This window comes from Symphalangus syndactylus, chromosome 15 (assembly GCF_028878055.3).
Source record: "Symphalangus syndactylus isolate Jambi chromosome 15, NHGRI_mSymSyn1-v2.1_pri, whole genome shotgun sequence".
Lineage (NCBI taxonomy): Eukaryota > Metazoa > Chordata > Mammalia > Primates > Hylobatidae > Symphalangus > Symphalangus syndactylus.
Genome location: NC_072437.2, coordinates 7,817,868 through 7,836,824, shown reverse-complemented (window position 1 = coordinate 7,836,824; position 18,957 = coordinate 7,817,868). Strand labels below are relative to the sequence as shown.

At 41.4% G+C, this 18,957-nt stretch overlaps 1 protein-coding gene across 4 annotated transcripts in view; it reads right to left on the bottom strand.

Moving 5' to 3' along the window:
* The window catches only part of TUBGCP3 (tubulin gamma complex component 3), a 98,775-nt gene that overhangs the window by 17,650 nt on the left and 62,168 nt on the right, over positions 1–18,957 (bottom strand). For all 4 annotated transcript variants that reach the window (XM_055244072.2, XM_055244075.2, XM_055244073.2 and 1 more), the window contains exons 14-18: positions 17,557–17,746; positions 15,145–15,280; positions 14,237–14,305; positions 11,682–11,817; positions 417–505 (exon numbers count right to left, since the gene is read on the bottom strand). In XM_055244072.2, coding sequence (XP_055100047.1) covers positions 417–505; positions 11,682–11,817; positions 14,237–14,305; positions 15,145–15,280; positions 17,557–17,746 — 620 coding nt within the window. The remainder of the gene's footprint in view (positions 1–416; positions 506–11,681; positions 11,818–14,236; positions 14,306–15,144; positions 15,281–17,556; positions 17,747–18,957) is intronic.

Below are 18,957 nucleotides of genomic sequence, written 5' to 3'. Positions count from 1 at the left end.
TCACTCATTAAATATATACCACCTATGGGAGGCTGAGGTGGGCAGATCACCTGAGATCAGGAGTTCGAAACCAGCCTGGCCAACATGGCAAAACCCCATCTCTACTAAAAATACAAAAATCAGCTGGGAGTGATGGTGGACGCCTGTAATCCCAGCTACTCAGGAGTCTGAGGCAGGAGAATCGCTTGAACCCAGGAGGCGGAGGTTGCAGTGAGGTGAGATCGCACCATTGCACTCCAGCCTAGGCGACAGCAAGACTCCATCTCAAAAAAAAAAAAAGAAAGAAAGAAAAAATTATGTATATATATACACACACATAAATATACACATATATATACATACACACATATATATACCATGCCAAAGCCAAGACGTGACTTATTTAAACTAAAATCAACACAATGACTGTAGTGTACCTCAAATGTGATGTAATACTGCATCTGATGAATGAAATGGACCATCTCAGAGGCCAAAATGTGACACTGGTGCAGCACCCCGGAGAACTCTGCAAGGGAAGAGCTGACGTCAGAGGTGCAATGCAAGTACACTTACCGACAATGCACTGTTCTCCCTTACCCACCTGCAAGCTACCTTAAATCAAAAAATCAGTCATTTAAATTCTCGACCCCTTAACAGGAAACAACCTCTCCATAACCAATTTCTGTGTAGTTCAAGCTAAACAAAAATTTAGCTATCTAACCAAGTAGTACTATACTACTTTACCTAATAAGGGCCTAATAAGGAATATATGAAACAAAATATAATTGTATTTAAAAATTAAATACAAAACATTTATTTTCTAATAATGCAGTGCACTGAATAAATAGAAGCTCTACTTCATGGCTTTACAATTAGTTTGCCTGCTGTGCATGAAACATTTACTATTCCCTGGCTCTCTGGAGATAAAGGTGACATTTCTTTAAGGAACCGACTGTGGCCTTACCGCCTGTGAGAAAGAGGAGCCTCGAAGGAGGTCAGCGATGAGCTCAGACTCTCCTTTTATCCTTTAGGAGATCACACAGCCATCACCAGGCTGGAAGGTCACCACAGAGCACAGTTCTCTGCTCGCACTTTTAATTTTTTGTTCAAAGACTATGGCAGCATATTGTTACACTAATGTATGTGATGGCTCAAATCAGAGCTAGGCCCATCAGTGAGGTGATTACAAAAAGGCTTTATAACACGGGTCAGCTTGGACATGTTTTGTTACTGCTTCAAATGCCCTCAATGAGTTACCTCGATAACGAGATCGAGACTTGCTATGCATGCAGTTGTGTGAGACATCAGTCTTGCCTCTTCTCAAGACAGTAAAGAAGAAGTGGGACTTAAGCCTCTTTATAGAGTGTGTAAAAATAACAGTGGCAATGCATACTTTTTAAAAAATACTCTTTCTGTAGGTTAAAGATCAACTGACACCTTGCAGTTTTGCTGTCTTGGTTTAACACATGACAGCTTGGTTAGTAGAGAAAAGTGGGAGAGGAGGAGATAGAATTCTAACCCTTATAAAATGTAAATTCTTAAATAGATGATCAACTTATACAAGCATGAAATATGTATGTGAATTGTATGAACGCTGTCCGAAGGCACAGATTCCACTAACGGGCAGCACTGCCATCCGACCCTGGCACCCAGTCTCCAGGGACACGCCGTGCACCGGGGAAAGGAGGAGGACGTACTGCAGAGAAGGACACTCCTCACCTGCCCAGTGCCTGGGCCTCAGGAAGGGGCTAGAATTCTCGAACACAGAGGCTCAGGTGAGGGAGAGCCAGAGAGTTGTAAAGCAGACAGTGATATACATTATACACCAGCACTTACCTAAATGAAATATATGGCAGCCAGTAACAAAAGATGTTTAAAAAAATAAATTTCAAAAGACAAAAAAAGAACTTGCTTTCAAGGAGGCAGAAGAATTTTTAGTTAGGGATCATTGATGGCAGACTTAGATAATGCACCTTTCAGATGGATAAAATTCATTTTTTAAAGGGAGGGATGACACACTGTCCCTCAGGCAATGAAAAGGCAGGAGGTGGCAACCTAACCACCAGGAGCTCCAAAGGGCCCTCGTCCACATCCACGCACCGCCCAGCACCTCGCAAGGGAACACACCCACTCAAGGGCTCAAGCGCCTCCCCTATGACTGATGGATCAGAGGCATATCCAAGATTTACTTACAAAGTTGACAACTCTACAAAGAATCCTCAGCGCTCCTTACGTGGCCCCACAGACAGTTAAACACAGTGAACTATAGCGTCCACAATCATGAGATGCACTCTCAGCTCTAAGACCCTCAGAAGAGACCCAGCTGCCCTCAGACCTGTGACATCTGCTGAGCATCTGTACCCACGGGGCTTCCTGCAGACCCGTGACATCTACCAAGCATCTGTCTCATGGGGCTCCTGCAGCACAGCGTGCACTCCACATACCCCAAGTATCTTTCTTGCCATTAGGAATCTACAACCCACAGATATGGTCAATGTGTATCCGAAGAATGGGTTCAGCTTTGAGGTTCATCTGAAATCCTAGAATTATGAGTGTACTTTTCCCTACTAAAACTATAAATACAGTCTAAGATTTCTAATCAAGTAATACTCAAAACCCCTCGAACTACAATTCCTTTTCAATGTAAAGGGGCATAATAAAGTGTTGTTTTAAGTGATGTTCAGCCGTGTTATGGTTTCAGTGAGATTCTAAGGACAATAACTACCACCTGCACTCAACTTTAGGTTTTAACGCAGAGCTCAAATGAGAGGTCTGTGTCTTCCCCCACTGAAGTCACTGAACTTTAATGGAAAATCTATAGCCAGTCTTCCCTGGAGAACAGTGAGTATTTAAAACATTCTACAGGTGCACAGAGTGTACATATATTTGTCCTCAAGCTATTTCTCGGATGTGATTTGATTTCTTTCCAGTGCAGCAAAGTTATATGAAATAGTTTAGAAACCACTTGTGGAAGGTTTTTGTATTTTTATGTTAATATTATCACAGAACTCTGGTGGATCTTTTCACTGGAAAACAAACCGACGAATCCCACAAGTCACATGCCATGACTCACTCACAGGTCTCACCCTGACATCCGATGTCTCCATCGACCCTTCCCCAGGTACATGCTCAGTGTGATCCTAAAATTTAGCACTGCTGTGCACTTGTGCACAGTGAGCACAATCTGTTTTATTTTCTAGCCTTTTCAAGCAACTACTCAGGTTATACTTATCCATCCTGACCTCCTTCAGAGAAGGTTGAAGCTGAATGACAAAATTGTAGATTTCATCTAAAAATGAAAGGTGAAACTTCACCTAAAAGTTTACCTTCACCTAAAAATGCGAAGCAGGCTACTATCAGCACTTTCTTTGAGGGACTTTAGATTTGTTACAGAAGCAAAAAAATTTTTTCTGGCTATTCTCCATTTTCTAGCTCCTGCTGGGGGCTGCGTGTGTGATAGATGCAGCTCAGTCCCATGAAAGCTCAGGTCTGTGCTACTCTGCTCCGCCTGCATTTCTGAGGCTTCCTCCAGAATTATTCTCAGGGTCAGTCAAGCCGGCAGCATCTGAGTAACATGCTGGTTTCTCATGGCACAAATATGCTTTTGCTAACGTCTTCTACATTTCACTGTTGTGCTATTTATGAAACCAGGAATTTTTTTCTCTGGCTTCAAATCGGTCTGAAAGTAGATACACAGTGATTAGTGATTAAATCACTAATTCTATTTCAGAATCTCTGATTTTCTTGAGTGTACAATTTCTCTGATTAATGTTCTAGATTCTTTAATGTCACGCTGGGAAATAAAAATGCTACTGAATGGCCACAAAACAAAACAAACACATCTACCAAACAACACTGTCATGCAATGCTCAGTTCCAGCCTAAACTCCTGACATCCCACTCCAGCCCATCCCAGTGCTGCCTGGGGCCTTCCCCTTCTCTCCCTCACTCTCAGCCTCAGCATCCCGCAGCCCTGGCCCCACCAGGTTTGCATTGCTTTGCTGTCTTGGCATTGGCTCTGCCTGCATCCCTCGTGCCCCCTAGTCACTCCAAGCCCGCCTCTCCCTCCTGGCTTACCCTTAAAGGCTAACCCATACCCCCTCACTCTGAATCCATCTAACCACCTCCTGGCCTGCGTACACGCATCACCTGGTCCTGCTGGCGCCACAGCCCAAGTTGCCCTCGAATCCATTCCCTTCCCTCCAGCCCCGCAGCTGCTGTAACCATAAAGGCCAACGTCACCGCACACGGATTATTACAACTGGCTGCCCTGCTAACCGCCACGGTCGCATCCCAGGTTCATTATTCTCAACTACCTGATTCCAGACCTTCAGGACGTGCTCCTGGCTGGGCTCTCCAGCCCCATGTTGCAGCACAGTCCCCCTCCACAGCTTAGCTGAACATGCTGCTCTCCTCCCCACTGACCCGAAACAGCTCATCCTCACCTGTCAGGGGCCAGCCTGGACACCATCACCACTGGAGCCTTCTGGAACCACCCACGTCTGTCAGATGCCTCATTTAAACATTTCCATGCCACTTGGTTTTTCCCGTATCGATTGTAAGTTCCTGTGTAAACGTCTGTTCTGCCCTAATAGGCCATGAGCTGCTTGGCCACAGGGAGCTGGTTGGTCACCTCGTCACTGGGAACCAGCAACAGGGAGCACTAAGTGGGCCCTCAATGATGATTTCCTGAAAGAATGCGTGATTTGGACACTCGACGTCAGAGCAGGCAGTCTGCATTCCTCCAGATCTTGAGTACTCAAACTCACACCTTTCAAAAGGTTTCTATAAGGCCAGTTTAGCAACAATGTGAATACAGGTGTTCTTGCCTTTTACAGTCTTAAAGTACTACCAGCGAATACAGCTTTCCTTCTAGAAAAATCATCTCTTATTGTGTCTACAATGAGTACGGAGGACAGCATCTTCAATGGTCTTCTTTTGAGACAAAGCTCCTTGACAGTGAGAGACATATGGTTGCTGCTGTGAGGATGCTGCTACTGAAAAGAAACCTCGTAAAACCATCCACATGACAGAAGTCTGAAATCCCTACAATATCACAATTATTTTTCTTTCCCAAATGAGAAATTAAACACTACAGGCAACAGTATTTCTGAACTTCTAACTGCTCTAAGGCTATGATGACTATGAACTCAATTCACAAGGCACAACTAGTCCTTTAGTTCCTAAAAAATTCCACATATACCTGCCAACATGCCTAGGATCTCTTTACCCAGCACTCTGAAAATATATTTTAGGCACATGTTTTAAATGTGTTTTTATGGCTGACCCACAAGTAACTATATAAGAATCCCAAAAGCAAAGCAACATTGGCAAAAGGTCCAATGAATACAGGATGCACATCTCCTACAGGGCCGATGCCACACTGGACGGCCGATACACAAAACTGGGCGGCCACTATCTCCTCCCGCTTGGGCAGCAGCTAAGCGCCAGGCTCTTCTGTAATTCTCCGCTGACCCCTAAAGGCTGTCGAAAGAACTTCAAGATTGACTCAAACACCAGCTCTTAAGGACTTGTTCAGGCACCTTCCACCAGAACCCCCTCACATGCGGAGATGCCCCTATAGATAGCATCGAGTACTGCTAAACATTATATTTGTTTTTTTAGAAAAGACCTTAAAACAATTTGTTCACAATTTCAAAATCACCTCCTCAACCCATATTTATAGTGATGCTACTGTATTTCAAAGTGATCTTATCAAAGTCACTTTAAATCTGATTTATTTTTCTCAAGACTAAGGATCCAAACAACATTTGTTAAGAACTAGGATTGTTTTCAAAGTCTCTAACCACCTTTAAGGATCTCATCCTTACATCATCTGCATTCCTGCTCTCCCAGGCAGGTAATCACGGCAACAGTGAACTTCGGGGGCACTCACCACAGGCAGGTGCTGTTCCAAGTACTTTCACTCAGACTTAATCCTGACAACACTAGGAAGTAAGTGTCATCGCCACCTCATCCCCCAGATGAGGAAACTGAGGCAGAAGATCAAGAAATCAGCTGAGGCCACACAGCCTCAGAGACAGGTGGTGGGGTGGGGACCCCCCGGGCAATGTAGCTCTAGCACCAACGACTCAGCTTCAAGTTTCTATCAGTTGGAGCCAGGCACAGAGAACTTTTTATATCTGTATTTGTATGTTTCACTAAGGATCCAAAAGACTTTTGTTAAGGATCTTTTGGATCCTTAGTGAAACATATGAATGATGAGTGAAACATACAATGAATACAGCAAGCACACCTCCTGCAGGGCCGAGGCCACACTGGACGGTTGATACACATTAAGGATACAAAACACAGGATACAAAAACACAGATAGATACACAAAGAAATTTTTAAAGAGAAAAACTTCAATTCATCCTTTATCATTCACTGAGTCTAAGACACTGTCATTTGTAAGATGAATCGTTACTATATGAATCATCAAGAAAGTAAAACAGTTGCCAATCACACTGACAGACACCCTGACCACAGTCCTGTGCGGGGAAACACCCTCTGAACCCACTGCTCAGATGGGCCCCTCACAGGGCACTGCTGGCCCGTGGGCACCTGCCTTTCCTGGTAAGATAAAATCTGTGGTGCTGCTTTACATGGAAAAGTGGCATTTTGGTTCTTCTCTCAATAATAATTATGTGCTTCATGGATTTCAAGTTTATGCTCCACTGCTATTTCTACACCTTTCTGCAAACACAGTAACTTTTCATTTCAAAACAGAGCCAGGGTGGAGCCAGGGTGTAATCTTTTTGAAGGCAATGAACCGCAGCTGTGGCCAGTACTAAAGGCTGTGCTGTCGGAGCACAGAGCCCAGCTCCAGGAACCAAGAGGAGCTGGGGCCAGGTTTACACAGCTGCAGGCAACAGGAGCCTGCAGCTCAATAGACTTTAAGACACACTGAGAACATGAAAACAATGTGTATCTTAGACGTGATAAAATATGGTTAAAAGGAAAACCAAAAAAAAAAAATGTAGTATGAGCTATTAAACCTTGATTTACCTTATTTTTCAATATATTGGGCCAAAACCAAATTTGGGCCAATCCAACCTTTTCAGATTCTGGGTCTCAGGCTGCTCTCCACTATACACTAGGGAGGTTTGACTGTGGTATCTCCAAAGTGCCTTCTACTTGAAAGTTTTCTAATTATAAGGGACCTGCTGGTTTAGATGTGGCCCCACCAAGCTATTTCCATGGCCAGACACTGCTCTTCAATACCTACACAAGGAAGCTATTCATTTAGACGCTACTTTTCTCGAGAGCACATTTCATTCAGTGGGATTAGAAAAGATAAAGGAAAACCTGTAACTTATTACATTTTAGACAAGAAATAATTTAGTGTCTAGTGTACAAGCTCTAATTTTAAAATGTAGTATTATTTACATCTCATTTTAAGCTAGTGGAGTTCCATTATCTTAAACAGTGGCTGAGCACAGTAGCTCACGCCCATAACCCCAATACTTTGGGAGGCCAAGGTGGGCGGATCACTTGAGGCCAGGAGTTCGAGGCCAGCCTGGCCAACATAGTGAAACCCCATCTCTACTACAAATATTAATACAAAAAATTAGCTGGGCCTGGTGCACATGCGTGTAATCCCAGCTACTCAGGAGGCTGAGGAATGAGAATCGCTTGATCCTGGGAGGCGGAGGTTGCAGTAAGCTGAGATCACACCACTGTACTCCAGCCTGGGTGACAGAGCAAGACTCTGTCTCAAAAAAAAAAAAAAAAAAGCCCAGGCACAGTGGCTCATGCCTGTAATCCCAGCACTGGGGGAGGCCAAAGTGGGCAGATCACTTTAGGCCAGGAGCTTGAGACCAGCCTGGCCAACACGGTAAAACCCCATCTCTACTAAAATTACAAAAAATTACCCAGGCGTCGTGGCGGGCACCTGTAATTCCAGCTACTCAGGAGATTGAGGCAGGAGAGTAGCTTGAATCTGGGAAATGGAGGTTGCAGTGAGCCAAAATCACACCACTGCACTCCAGCCTGGGTGACAGAGAGAGACTCCATCTCAAAAAAAACGTAAACGTAAATCTCCACTAACCACTGTTCCCTGAGAACTTCAGGGACCATTTCAGAGAATTAACATTCTCTTAAGAGCCCTCTAAAAACTCACTGTCTAAACATTAATTTTTGTCTCAGATGAGTAAGTTAATGTCTTAAAAACCAGAGGAAAACTAAAAGTGTTATTTCTGAATCAGACTTGTATTAGAACCTGACTACGTAAATTTCATCTTGATTCTTCATGAAAGATGAACACATCCTTGTTTTCCCTCAAGAACATAAGAGATCGATTTTATTTCTAATAAAGACCAAAAGCAAATTATTTCAATGTCACTGTTTTGAAAGGGGAAAGGGAGGGAAGCTGAGGGAGAAAGAAAAAGCCTCCATTCATTCCCTCCCCACCCCACACAAAGGCTGAGAAAGAATACAGGCTCAGTTACCTGTATTGGTCTATTTCATTTTGTGAAATGTTATCTGAAACATGAATTTAGTTTCCAGTAGTAGAAATATTTTTTAGATTAATTGAATCTAACAAACCATTTTAGTATTAGCCACTGTGTTTTTTCCAGCTGACTGGCAAATACATAAAAAGCTGCTACCATCCAGGATTGGTAAAGCCATGAAAAGCAGACAATCTGACATGACGAATGGGTGCGATCTTCTTGGTAGATCATGATCAAAAACTCTTGCCCCCAGCAAAGCACTGTCACATGTAACTACTTACTGCACACCACGGAGCAAGTTTCTACTTTGATGAATATTGCTAAAATAATAGGGTGATACCGTTGATACTTTAAGTAAGACTAAGCTGTCCTCTGCACACCACGCCCATACAAGGCCCCGTGGCAGCTGTTGATGGGAGCTCTCTACAGGGTCTGTCTGTACTCTGCTTCAGATTTATCATTAGCAGGACATTTCTAATGGGCTGGATTAGCAAAATCAGCTAGCTGATTTCTGCTCATGAAGCTGCTTGGCCATGAACTACTTTAAAATACTTCTTTATTAAAGGTAAGAACACTGATACCCCAACAGAAACACAGGTAAAACAATTCCTGAAAAAGGAAATATGGTAGTCCCCCATACAGTTTCTCTTTATGCTGTTTGTCACCTGCTGTCAACGGCAGTCCAGAAATAGTACATGGAAAATCCCAGAAATAAACAATTCATAAGTTTTCAATTGAGCACCGTTCTGAGTAGTGATGAAATCTCACACCATCCTGCTCCATCCTAGCCAGGAAGTTAATCAACCCTTTGTCCAGCAAATTCATGGCGTATCCAACCCCACCGTTAGTCACTCAGTAGCTTTCTCAGTTATCAGGTCAACAGATCACGAGAAAAAAAGGTGAGCACAGTACAGTGAGATCTTTTGAGAGAGACATAACACCCACATAACGTTCGTAATAGTATGATGTTAAAATAATTCTATTTTGTCATTAGTTATTGCTGTTAATCACTTACTGTGCCTAACCTGTAAGTTAAACTTTATCATAGGTATGTACATATGGGGAAAAGCAGTATACGTAAGGTTTGATACTATCTGAGGTTTCAGCATCCATGGGGTGGGCAGGAGGGTCTTCGAATATATCCCCTGTAGATAAAGGGAATACGATATAATACAGCAAAACAAAGAAAAAAGAGGCCAGGCGTGGTGGCTTATGCCTGTAATCCCAGCACTCTGGAAGGCCAAGGTGGGAGGATCACTTGAGCCCAGGAATTTCAGGCTAGCCTGGGCAACAAAAGGGGACCCCATCTTAAAAATAAAAATAAAAGTGTTCACCCTCATCAATCATTTTAAAAGCATAACATTTAAAAAGCATAAAAGCTAAAATGAACTTCCATTTTCACCTATGAATTGACAATTTATTTGAATTAATAGCCAATGTTAGCAAAAACAGTGATACAGACAACTTTCAACAATACGATCTGGGCTTACTGAGATGTGAACTAAATTGGTACATATTTCCCAAAAAGTGATCTGATAATATCAATAGAGTTAGAATATGAATACTTAGTAAATAAAAAGTCAAACTAAAATTGAAACTTTAAGCAAGCAGTTCCACTTCCATCTATTCTCAAGAAATATTCAGAGGCATATTTATAAAAACATGCATGGCATTATTTATATCAGCAAAAAATTGGAGAAAAAACAACTACACGTCCAAAGAGAAATGATGAAATCACATGTACATGAGGTAATATCGTGCTATTAAAAATGGTTCAGAAAAAGTTTCAATAGCGAGGGGGAAGGATCAGCAGAAGAAGCTGGAGTCAAACTCTGTGAAGCAGGATCCTAGCGATATAAATAAATTTTATAAATAATAAAATATGCATTTTCCCATACATAGAAAACTGATCAAAAAATTTATTAGTTATCTCCAACTAGAAAACAAAACTCATTATTGATATTCAATACAATAAGAGAAGAGCAAACTGACACAGATGTTGCTAAACTGATAATCAGATCAGAAAACTATATCGCAACCAGCCCATATTTCAAGTTGATATGGAGCTCAGCCTTCACAGAGGCTTATTTTGACATGTGACAATGACAGCATCAGTTTGGCCTTGAATTGGTCTCAATCCACTATAAGAAAGATCCTGCCTCGTGAAGGGGGCAGCCAGGAGCCAATCTACTTGGTGGTATTCATAAGAACACAGGGGGAAGGAAAAGTCCAGGCAGTAAGTACACATCCAACTAAAGCAACTGTGAGCAAGGGAATCCGCAACAGTGGCGAGGACAGTGTGAAACCATGGAGAAAGGAAACCCGCAGAGCCCCAGGCGTGCATGCAGTCCTCTCAGCACGGCCCTCCTCCCGCCTCCCCTCCAGTGGCAGCACATTCACAAGAAGGGCACCCTGCCCGCAGCCATCACTGCCTTTAAAAGAAAATCTCCCCTTCGCTTCCCTCTCAGCTAATTCAGAGGATTCCTACCATTCATTTCCCACTATAGTCAAGTATCAACACCCAATAAAAACCGACAATTCTACAAGTCATTGTTGGCTCAGACAGGCAACTCCCTGCCCCACAGCCTTCGGTGGGGGTCTCTATTCTGGATCTCTGGTAGCTGCTCAGGGATCAGCCTGTGAGCTGGTAAAGAAGCAGAGATCATGAACTGCTTTCTCCAAACAACTGCTCTCTTTTTATTCTTAATAATTACTTTTCACCAAAGGATTAAAGGCATATACCATTTAGTTCTTCTTTAGAGACATACCTACTGAAATACTTTCTCAAAGGTTCTGACCAAATCAATTTTATATAAAGACTTCAAAATTACTTGTAATTTAAGTCATTCAATGTTTATAACATTAAAATAATCTTGACTATCTGATAACTAAGAATTTTTACTATAGTTTTAGATTGTTTTAAATATTATATTCCCATGTTCTGGTTTATGGACAAAACATTAAAGAAATTCTCAAAAACAATTTAGTTAAAACACTGTGTGAATTTTAAATGAGTCAGTGATTTATTAAACTGCTTTCCTTAAAAATAGGCAATTTTTTAAAAGTATATATATGAACATTAGAATAAAAAATAAATGTGATTTTAAAAGAAAGTTCGCCATCTGAAAAAAATATATAGCTGTCACCGTGAGTCTACCTTAACTTCTGCGGAGTTGCTGGAAACCACACCCAGTGGGGGCTGGAGGCTGCTGGGAGTGTGTGCGGACCCGTGACCGTGCTGGGGGCTCACCTGGCATGTTTCTCAGGAGCTTTGCATTGCACATGTGTCCCTTCCGTATGTCGGTGAGGATGTATTCCATCCGTTTCGCCCTCCAGAGGAAGTTAAATACTCTTAGGTAGTGGCTCATACATTCTCGAGTAAACACCTGGGATAACAGCAGAAGACGAGTTTATAGTATTCCCACATAAGAATCCTCTCAGTACAGGTCTCAATCTTTTTTTAAAAAGGTACATTTTATCAAACTATCATAATATAACAACCACACTGATTACTACATGCTAGGCAGCATGTAAGCAAACTCACAGTAACAGAAGGCAGGCATTTTTATGCCAATTGTACAGATGGGGAAACAGAGGCCTAATGTTACACAGCTTGCAGTTTATCAGGATTTTCAATCCATTTTAGACTAGTCTAAACCTAGTCTAAAATGTGGACTCTTCACTACAACTCCCCCCAACCCGCCTGAGGGATCCGTGAGGCAGGGGTGCACTTTCTTCTGTAACAGTAGCTCCTAAGGGTGGTGAATCTCATGGAAGGTAGGCCTAGAAGAATCTCCAGTCTCAAAAGAATCCTTCAGGTTATTTTCACCCATTTACTTTTATTTTGGGTTTTTTTTTTTTTTTTTTTTTTTTGAGGTAAGAGTCTCACTCCGTCACCCAGGCTGGAGTGCAGTGGTGAGAGCTCGGCTCACTGCAACCTCTGCCTCCTTGGTTCAAGCGATTCTCATGCCTCAGTCTCCCAAGTAGCCAGAATTACAGGTGTGTGCCACCATGCCCAGCTAATTTTTGTATTTTTTAGGAGAGATGTGTTTTTGCCATGTTAGCCAGGCTGGTCTCGAACTCCTAGCCTCGAGTGATAGATTTGCGTTTTTTAAATAAATCTATGATATAAACTCTTCTCCTTGAGTCCTTCTACTAAAGTAGAGCTTTACATACCTAAACATTTAAGAATATTGCATGAGCTGTTTATGCACATGGCATGACAACTTTGACACTCTTAATGAGATCCGTAATACTACGAAATAATTATCTCTTATCTAGGCAATGTTCAGTTTACCTATTTGTCAAGGCACTCAGACTTTGTGAAGTAATCAATGCAATTTTCTGTACTATCGTATCTTTTATGCTATGAAAATAATACGTAATGTATGCAAATTAACAAGGCAGGAGATATGAAAGTTGCTAATTTAAATAATTTGTTAAGGCCAGGTACGGTAGCTCATGCCTATAATCTCAGTACTTTGGGAGGGAGGCAGGTGGATCACCTGAGGTCAGGAGTTTGAGACCAGCCTGGCCAATATGGTGAAACCCCATCTGTAGTAAAAATACAAAAATTAGCCAGACATGGTGGCTCGTGCCTGTAATCCCAGCTACTTGGGAGGGTGAGGCAGGAGAATCGCTTGAATCCAAGAGGTGAAGGTTGCAGTGAGCCAAGACTGTGCCACTGCACTCCCAGCCTTGGTGACAGAGTAAGACTCTGTGTCAAAAATAAATTAAATAAATAAATAATTTGTTAAAATATCACACTGCTTTTTGCATTGTAACTATTTTAAATTGTTTAGGATATAAGTCAAAAGAGAAAAAGCTAATTTGAATATGATGAGAAATTAAATTTTAGAGAAGTTATACACTTAAAATATAGTAGCTTTGATCAATAAAGGTTACACACAAGGAATTTATGTGTAAAAAGGAAATTGCACCAGCAGTTCCCATCTCACTGTAGACAGGAGAGATACACTTACCAGTGGCAGGTTTCTTACCCCCAAGAGGAAAGAGGGTGAGTGTGCCCTGATGCAATTATTTCAGCAGTGTGATATGCACCCTGAGAGGCGGGAAAACAGCACGAAGCAGGCTCTACCAGAACCACTACATAGAAATTTTAGAGCCCAACTATATTCCTTCTCAACAAAATACTTTTCCCAATACCTCAAAGAAATGCACTGTCCTTCTTCAGTATTTCAGATATAAAAATGATTGAAGTAAGTTTAGAGGGGCATCTTGGTCAAGGAAATTTATTCAAGTCTGATTACTTTAAAAATGAGCACTAAAAAGAGGCATTTTAATTGCAGACATGTAAAAAGACAGCTTTCCTGGTCAGCCTTTTATAATGTGGTAACTGTTATGTAGGTAAAAGCACTATGAACAAAGTACAGCTTCTTCCTCATTGGTTTAAATGAATACTAAATACCAAATTTTATCTAAGTAGTAAAAATATGATTACCCTAAAATACACTTTATAGTTCCTTTCAAATTATCCTAAACTAGTTGCCACAGTATAAGAATAATGGTACAAAATCAACAGTCCATTTATTAAGGAGTTGCTGAAACCTATGATAGAACAAATGATATTTTTAAGAATTTTTAAAATAATAGAGCATTTCTGTACTCAATAATCATTTAAAACACACACACAATTTTGGCTTAAGTATTCATTCAGTGAGTATATCTTAGATATCGAGTGATCACTTGAATTAGAAGTCCCCAGAGAAGAAAGCCAATTTCAAACAAAATGTTTAACCATCTTAATAGTTGTAAATACTATAAAATGATGCAGGATAATCTTACAGTTGCAATTGGTCCGTCAACATGATAATCGAGGCTGAAGACATCCCATCCAGTGTCACCTGGAGAGACCTAACAACAGAAACAAACACATAACTGCAAGACCTTAAGCTTATTGCTGAAGAACTTGTTAATGCAAAGAAAAAGCAGTAAAATAATGCCCAATTGTTAAAAACTGCTCAGCAGTTCTGAGTGCATCTTCTTGTTAACTTCTACAACCTCACCAATTAGGCAATAATGAGCACACAGTAGGTGCTCTGCAAACATCTGGCAATGAATGGTGTGTTTCTGAATGAATATTGTGAATATGTGTTTAAAATTCATTACCGTTTGCCTACAACAAAAACCCACTGCCTCTAAATATGTTCCAAATCTTTCTATTCCAAGATGACTCTTGCAATATTTGAAGAAAACCAACCATTCTGCTAATGATCTTTCATCACAACTAAATAAATAGTGGGTTTATGTTCATGATACCCATACCCTTAAGAAAAGTCATGTCCTACCAAACTGAAACTAAAAACATCAATTTTCTGATAAATACCATCGTCCACCATGTCTTGTGCTCCTGTTGGATTTACTATGAAAAGAAAGCACCATTTTCTAAGCATCTGTGATGTGCTACCCAGCACAGGGCAAGGGTCTCATGCGTTTTCTCCAACTTAAGCCTAGCAGCCCTGCAAGGCTCCCCGCTGCAAGGACAAACGGAAACCCAGATGGTGTAGAGGGAGGAGATGTGCTGACCAGGCAGTAACAAGCGACAGAGTGGAGTTCCTACTCAGGCTGCCCAGTTTCCAGAAAGATAACGGCTAGCTTTGCCTGAAATAACATGGAAAACACTCGCTAGAACAACCCAGCCCAGTGGGTCCTCGGTGCCGGGGCGGCGTTCCCAACACGCAGAGCCACAGTACCTCCAGCAGCCGCACGTCCAGCCTTCGCAGGATCTCAGGACTGTCAAACTGTGCGTTGGTGGCTCTGACAGCGGTTTCTAGAATTCCAGTCAAGTTATGCTGATACAAAGTCGTAGCTGGACGGACAAGTTCTGGTCTTAACAAATTTTTTAAAAATTAAAGAAAATATTACTTCAATTCTTAATGAACTTTAAAAAACATATAAACTATTAAAAGTAAGAGTTCAAATTATAAAAACTCAAAAGACAAATGGGACAAATACAACAATGTGGCAACAAAAGCTTCAGAGCATTAACTGCAAACAGGGCTTACTAATTATTGTGGAGCTACATTTCTTTAAAATCTCAAAAATACTGATTTTGGCCAGGAACATTTGCTCAAGCCTGTAATCCCAGCACTTTGGGAGGCCAAGGTGGGCGGATCACCTGAGGTCAGGAGTTTGAGACTAGCCTGGCCAACATAGTGAAATCCTATCTCTACTAAAAATACAAAAATTAGCCCAGCATGGTGGCGGGCACCTGTAATCCCAGCTACTTTGGAGGCTGAGGCAGGAGAATCGCTTGACCCCAGGAAGCAGAGGTTGCAGTGAGCCAAGATCACGCTGGGTGACAGACAGAGCGAGACTCCATCTCAAAAAAAAAAAAAGATTTTGATTCAGCTTAAATTGAAAGTACTTAAATGTGCTATACATGTTAACAAAGTTTTCAAACTTCAGGCTGGCCTATGAGTAGCATGAGCTGATATAATTTCCTTTTAGACCCAATGGGAAGAGGAGAGGTCTCCATCAAATCAAAGCAATTAGGTACATGGATGTCATGATTCTAAAGGGCCAAGAACCACTACACTTTCAGCAAGCATGTCTTGAGGGTTACTGATATCTGCTTTTATAAACATAAAGCTAACACGTCTCTAATCTCTAATCAGGGGGTGACCAAGTTAAGATCACTAATCAACTCAGGTAGACGTGTAAGCTCTGCAACCACAGGGCAGAGACAAGGTGAAAAAGACACACAACGTCAAATAAACCTAAAAACTAGGAACTTAAAATATGACATTGAGGAGAAATGAATTTTTCATTTTATAGCAAGCACGTGATACTTTCAACATTAAGATTGGGCACAAGGCAAATGCATTCAGGCGGCTCTATGATGTGACCTATGACACCATCAGGGTCCTCCAAACCTCACTTTGGCTCCTCATCTCCATCTGCACCAACTGACCCACATACACACCCCATTGCTCCCACGGCATTAGAGAACATTTCCCCTTTAAAAGCTCATCACCACTCATACTTCAAACAGGTGTTGACCTCATCACGACCAGCATTTACTGTACTAGTGAGCCTTCTTTTCTTACAAACTTGTTAGCAGGCATCAGCTATGACTAAGGCATGAGAGTGTCACAAGCCAGCTATGGCTGTGTATGCCTCAAAAAGCCACATGAGTTTTCACACAGGAGACTGGCTTCTGGCTAGAACGTAGGATGTAAGAGCTTGCATGTCTCAAACAGTGGTTCTCAATGTGTAGCCCCCACAAATGCAGCATCACCAGCAGCTAACTGGCTGGAAATGCAAATCCTCCACCCCACACCTGAGAATCTCATTCTCTGAAGTGGGCCCACAAGCTACTGCAGCAAGCTTTCTAGTCTGTGATACACTGAAACTTGAGGACCTGAGGCCTAAAACAATTGCTTGCGGAGCACTGGCAGGGTTCACAGCTAAGTTACTATTTTGTGTCTTAAAGGGAACATTTATCTTACTTTAAGTGTCCTAAAAGGAACACCAAAAAAGAAGTTTCATTCTTCTAAACATTTGGGTGAAAATCTCCAGGCCCAGGCTGTGGACCCCTGGGATGCTCATGCCCAGGCTCACACTGCCTGGGCCAGGGTCTGCACTGTCTCTAGACCTAGGAGCACAGCAGGCTCTGGTCCAGAACTGGTGGAGAAGGACATACATTTAACTCTGGAAGGGAAGATGCCATGAGAAATGTCAGGGAGCAAAATGAGAAGGGTCATAGTTTTGTTCTGATGTGAACATTAACTACAAATATAAAAGTAAAATTCAACTTTAAAATATATATTTTATTTTTCAGCTTTACTTCAAACTCAAGCTAAAGTTAATTGCGATCAGACCAACTCCTCATACATGAAGACTGTAAGCCCCACAGTTTTGGAAAGAAATGCCAGTTTCTCTTATGAATAAAGCACAGAACATGACAATGATGCTCTGCTGATAACCAGAGAAAAATAAAGGGGTTTCACCTTTTGAAAATTTTACATTCTTTTCAGATTTTATTTTAAAAAGCTCGAAGAATTTAACTCATTTTCTTTTAATATAATTTATTCTTTTAAACACAAGATTCCTTATCATGTCAAATATATTACTTATTTATAGAAATCAAAATAGTGCCTTACTTTAGCAAGTCCATTAAGTGCCTTATAAAGTCTCCTTGACCAAGAAGCAGGTACCGCCTCATTGCCTGCATGTGGTCCAGCAAGCTGTACTTTTTATTGAGAACATCCAACAGGTATTTGCTGGTCTCAAAATAAGCAGCATCAATCTTCCCCTGAAATGCATTTTCTAAGTCTGTGAATAGGTCTGCAGCTGTAAAGAACAACAAGGAAGAGCACACATGCATATGTAATTTGTATGTCCACAGAGGAGAAAATGAAGGCACACACATCCAGACTCAGGGCCAACCACTGTCTGTGGTATCAGTAACAGACTGACCCCAGGCACAGGCAGCTGGACATTCCACAAATGAGACCAGAGCCCTAAGACCACACAGATGAAAACAATTCTGCCAGCTGGGTTCACAGCAGACACCTACATGTGTGTGTTCATGATTTCCAAATCCCTTAATACACTGTAACTAACCGTAAATCTCACCAAAACACACTGGTAATAGGTCAAGTCAGTGCTGAGTCACCCTTCCATACCCATAAGAAGTTTCCATAAATTAGTCTTAAGACCAAAACAGCACATGCAAATAAGCTTTGTGAATTGTACAACTCGCAAAAGTTGAATAGTATTATCATGCACTATAGAGTGAACTCTACGGAGATTGCTGGAGACGTCTAGGGGACAAAACCAGATTGTCACCAATAAAGACGCCTGGCTCTAAGCAGTAACATAGCGGAAGAAAGCATTTCCATAGCTTTCTATTGAGAAGAAATCGCAGGTGGAGACTATACACATAACAGAGCTTCTTACAGTGCTGATTTACATCTACAAAGCACAAAACCATTTTTAAAACTTACATGAATACTTCATTTCATTAAACCCACAATAATACTTAAGCTAGACAATAACCCCAGTGGAAGGAACAACCTCAGACTGAGAGAAGGCAAAACGCTAGCTAAAGACTAAGCAAAGACAAGAAAGGTGAGATCTTCTGATTCAGAGTTTAAGTCTCTTTCCACTATCTGAGTTACCCAGTTTAAATATACCACAAGACTCTTACGATTTGTTTGTCCTTCAGAATAAGAAAGCAGTTAAGACAGGCCTATTTTAGTGTTGCTATTATTCCAATTACACACTGGCAGCAAAAAACTAAGATGCTCCCAGTGAAGAAACTAGTTATCTGAGGATGAGTGAGGTCTGCCTGGAATCATGACACCACGGAACCCCTTGATGAGCTCACCACAGTCCTGTTTTAAGGGCATGGGGTTCTATTTCCGTTGATCTACGTAGTTTTAATGATATAAAGATTTTCTCTAGAAATGTTTTCATTATACCCTTGTTTGAGTCATTAAAAATTTTCATTCCAAAGAGAAGGTTTGAATCAGTCTTAGCCCAAAGCAGCCTATGAAGAC